Genomic DNA, 4,785 nt, shown 5'->3' with positions numbered 1-4,785 from the left:
AAAGTAGTTGCGATGTGGCTTGTAGTCTTTGGTGACAGGTCTCACCATGTAGTTGACTTATGGCTGGGAGTATGGCTGGGAGTTTTTTTAGCTGTTTTTGTGGTGTTTTCCATTTTACTTTTGCTTTCTATTACAAGGGTTGCTCTGTTAGGGTTTCCGTAAAGCCTCGAAATCATCTTTTTCAAGATGATTTTAGGCAAATCTCTACAACTAGGGTTGCAGGGAATGGGTGTTTCTTCTTCCTTTTAAGCACTGTTGGTTGTTGTGGTATTTGGCCAAGACTCTGTCTCTATATTTTCACTTCCGATTCATTGTGGGTTTTTATAAAACCTCTTGTTCTTGACTGGTTGTAGACTCATGGCACATTAGGACCTTGAAATAATCAAGGATTCCTCAGCCCTAGGCTCTTAGAATGAAAAGGATGATTAATATAGTGAGGGATTTTTTTCTATTGGTGCTTTTAATCTGAGATTGCATGTGTTCTTGAGTTTATGTGTTAATATCGTGACTGGTTTGGCACTAGCAGATGCACCCCTTGACCAACATCTCGATGGTTGAGAAAACCCTAACCATGTGTCCCTAGTATTTACTCTCCTGCGAATACATCTTTTGATTTTCCAAAGATTCTAAACTGTTTCCATTCTGACTTAAACTCATGTTTTATTTCTTTTAGAGTAATTGCAGTCCCTCATCCTTAATGTCTAAATACAAATTCATCCTACATATTGTACAAATTTCAAGTACATGGTTCATCACATTCTCACAGTAAATAGCCTTAAACCTATCCAACTACAAATGTCCTCATGCTCCCATCTTTACTTATCTTTTTCCATTTAATCCTTTTTGCTTGATTGGTTGTGTTGACAAAGTTGTCCATGTGGAGATGACCTTGGAAGCTCCCTGTGTTTTTAAATCTGCTTTTATACTTGGAAACAATATTTCTTGAGTATCAGCTTGTCTGTACAAGCAGGTGATCAACGTGTTATATGTTGATCTTATGTGATAAAGTGGTATGGCATGTGTGTAATGTGGTTAGACACATGTGCTAGATGAATTCACCATATGTAATGGGTAATCTGTCCTAAGCATGGTTACACGGTGTTTAAGCCTCAAACTTGGCTTAGGGTCGTGTGGCTAGTATGGATGGAAATGAGGATTTAGAGTGAGCTAACATGCATGAAGGAAGTGATAGGTGTATTGTCTAGGATTGGGATGGGGTAAACCTCTTCACAGATGAGGTAACATGCCCCTCATTCTGACTAATTATGGGAGTGCATGTTACTGTTTTTTTCTCCCACTGTTATGTTTGTTCTTTAAGCATGTATGTCTGTATGGGCTAGAGATCAAGCATCAAGATTAACTCGGACTGAATCAATTGCATCCACTGAAACTGCATGTATTTCCTTTGAGTCATCATCTGAAAATTTGAGTACCTGCAACATGAAATTTTGAATCAGAATAGGACAGTGAGAGAGTACCTGCAACCTGTTAGGACTAGTCCTCCTTCATGCATCATTCAATCTTTAATTGCAAATAACTTCAATTTCAAACCTGGGATGATACCCCTGATTCCCCGTTTCCATGGAATGGAGTCTGAAAACCCCTATTTGCATATAAAGAGTTTGAGGAGGTGTGTTCAACATTTATGGATAGGACATGTACAGATGAGGCAATAAGGTTAAAACTGTTGCCCTTCTCTCTTAAAGATAAAGCTAAAACTTGGCTGAACTCTTTAAGACCTCGATCCATAGGAACTTGGTAGGAAATGCAGACTGAGTTCCTTAAAAAAAAATTTTCCATGCATAGAAAAAATGCCCTAAAAAGGCAGATCATGAAATTTGGGCACAAAGAAAGTGAAACCTTTTATCAGTGTTGGGAAAGGTTTAAAGACTTATTGAATGCTTGTCCTCATCATGGGTATGAGCATTGGAGAGTTATTAGTTTTTTCTATGAAGGGTTGCAACCCAAAATGAGACAATATGTTGAGACCATGTGTAATGGTGAGTTCTTCAACAAAAAACCAGAAGAAGCTTTCGAATACTTTGACTACTTAGGTGAGAATGCCCAGTCTTGGGATGTCTCTTATTTTGGGGATAGGATTGAGAATGTTAGGAGCATAGTTGGGGGTGGGAAATACAACCTTAAGGAAGTTGATGATTTGCATGCTAGGATAGCTTTAATCTCAAATAAATTAGAGACTATTGAGCTGAAAATGGTTAATGAAATGCAAATTGTACGACATACTTTTGATAAGTGTGGAATTTGTGATGAACCGGGGCATAATACCAATGCATGCCCCACCATACCAGATTTTAAGGAGGTATTACTAGAAAATCTGAAACCCCTGCTTGTACTGTTCCTGCTCCTTTCCCCCAAAGATTGATGACTTTGCATAAAGATAAACAAAACTCTGAAATTCTAGAAATTTTCAAACAAGTCAGAATCAACATCCCTCTTTTAGATGCAATCAAACAAATCCCAGCATATGCAAAAGTTTTGAAAGATTTGTGTACTGTCAAAAGAAAACTAAATGTTGAGAAGAAAGCTTTCCTCACTGAGCAAGTTAGTGCCATCATTCAAAACCATGCACCCCCTAAATACAAAGACCCTGGCTCACCAACCATTTCTTGCACCATTGGAAACTCAAAGATTGGCCAGGCTTTGCTAGATTTAGGTTCAGGGGTAAATCTGTTACCCTTCAGTGTGTATGAGCAGCTAGGGTTGGGTGAACTAAAACCTACCTCCATAATTCTACAATTGGCTGATAGGTCCATAAAAATTCCTAGGGGAGTTGTAGAAGATGTATTAGTACAAGTAGATAGATTTTACTATCCAGTAGACTTTGTGGCACTGGATATGAAATTGACTGCCCAAACTAATGTCTCTTTTGCACCAGTGATCTTGGGAAGACCCTTTTTAGCCACCTCTAATGCCATTATCAACTGTAGGAGTGGAGTTTTAAACCTGAGTTTTAGCAACATGACTTTGGAATTAAACATTTTTAATCTGTGTAGGCAACCTCAAGATTTGGAGGAGATGCAAGAAGTCAATGCTTTGGAAGCAGTTCTTTCTGAAGTTTTTTTGTGTGAAAACGATTCTTTCAAATTTTTTTTAGAAAGTGAGGATAATGACATCCCTGCTGTGTTTGCTGTAGGGAGCCCAGGTGACACCAAGTAGAGGCCTAAATTTGAACCTTTGCCTCCCATTTCAGAGTCAACCAGGCCCTCAAATGAAGAAATTCCAATATTAGAATTAAACATTACCAATAGAGCTAAAGTATGTGTATCTGGGTCCTGAATAAACTTTCCCAGTCATAATTTCTTCCCAGCTCACTACTAAGCAAGAAGGTAAGCTGCTTAAGGTCCTAAGGCAACATAAGTCTTCCATTGGATGGACCATAGCCGACATGAAAGGTATAAACCCCCTAACTTGTTCTCATCAAATTTATCTTGAGGAAGGGGCTTAACCTTCTAGGGAGTTGCAAAAAAGATTAAATCCTACACTAAAGGAAGTGGTAAAAAAAGAAGTCCTGAAATTGTTAGATATAGGTTTTATTTACCCTATTGCAGATAGCCAATGGGTCAACCCCATTCAAGTGGTACCCAAGAAGTCTGGTATCACCATAGTAATAAATGACAAAGGGGAATTAATACCTACCAAAACAACAACTAGTTGGAGAATATGCATAGATTATAGGAAGCTGAATGCAGCTTCTAGAAAAGACCATTTTCCTATACCTTTCCTACACCAGATATTAGAAAAAGTGGCTGGGCATGATTTTTACTATTTCTTAGATGGCTATTCTGGATATTATCAAATTGAAATTGCCCTTGAGGACCAAGAAAAAACCACTTTTACTTGTCGCTTTGGGACTTTTGCCTTTTAAAAAAATGCCTTTTGGCCTTTGTAATGCCCCTGCCACTTTCCAGAGGTGTATGTTGAGCATTTTCAGTGACTTAATTGATGAGATAGCTGAAGTTTTCATAGATGACTTTTCAGTATTTGGAAAAACCTTTGACTCATGCTTAACTAACTTACAAATTGTTTTGGCTATGTGTGAGGAGAAACAACTGCTGTTAAACTGGGAAAAGTGCCATTTCATGTTATAACAGGGGATAGTCCTTGGACACATTGTGTCAGCAAGAGGTATTGAAGTCTACAAATCTAAAGTGGAACTGATTTTAAGCCTGCCTGTAACTAAAAATGTGAAAGATATAAGATCCTTTTTAGGACATGCTGGTTTCTATAGGAGATTCATTAAAAATCTTAGTTTAATCTCTAAACCTTTATGCCATTTATTGATGCATGATCTTAACTTCACATGGACTGAGGAGTGTCAAAGTGCTTTTACCCCGTTAAGATTTTTTCTCACTACTACCCCCATAATCCAACCTCCTGATTGGACATTACCCTTTGAAATAATGTGTGATGCCAATGATTTTGCTGTTGGGGCTGCACTGGGCCAAAGGAAAAATAAATCACCTTCTGCGATTTCCTATGCCAGCAAAACCTTAAACAATGCTCAAAAGAATTATTCTACTACAGAAAAAGAACTGCTAGCTATAGTATTTGCATTAGAAAAATTTAGGGCTTACTTGCTTGGTTTTCCTGTCATTATCTTTACTGACCATGCTGCACTTAAGTTTCTGTTGACCAAGAAGGATGCAAAACCAAGACTTATCAGGTGGATCCTATTATTACAAGAGTTCAACATCACAATAAGAGAAAAGAAGGGGGTAGAAAATGTTGTAGCAGACCATCTATCTTGCCTCACTTTTAACTCAA

General features: G+C 38.0%; 1 protein-coding gene and 1 non-coding gene across 2 annotated transcripts; one reads left to right on the top strand and one right to left on the bottom strand.

Annotated features, from left to right (window-relative positions):
* Nucleotides 1-1,812: 1,812 nt before the first annotated feature.
* LOC118344946 lies at nucleotides 1,813-1,920 on the bottom strand. Its single transcript, XR_004798673.1, has one exon. It is a non-coding gene; the product is annotated as a small nucleolar RNA R71 (small nucleolar RNA).
* A 462-nt stretch (nucleotides 1,921-2,382) lies between these two features.
* LOC118344790 lies at nucleotides 2,383-3,177 on the top strand. The gene has a single exon (XM_035686189.1). The coding sequence runs from the start codon at nucleotides 2,383-2,385 to the stop codon at nucleotides 3,175-3,177; it is 795 nt and encodes a 264-aa protein (XP_035542082.1).
* The last annotated feature ends 1,608 nt before the right edge of the window (nucleotides 3,178-4,785 follow it).

This window comes from Juglans regia, chromosome 16 (genome assembly GCF_001411555.2).
Source record: "Juglans regia cultivar Chandler chromosome 16, Walnut 2.0, whole genome shotgun sequence".
NCBI lineage: Eukaryota > Viridiplantae > Streptophyta > Magnoliopsida > Fagales > Juglandaceae > Juglans > Juglans regia.
Note: the sequence above shows the minus strand (reverse complement) of the source record. Positions and strands in the feature narration are given on the sequence as shown.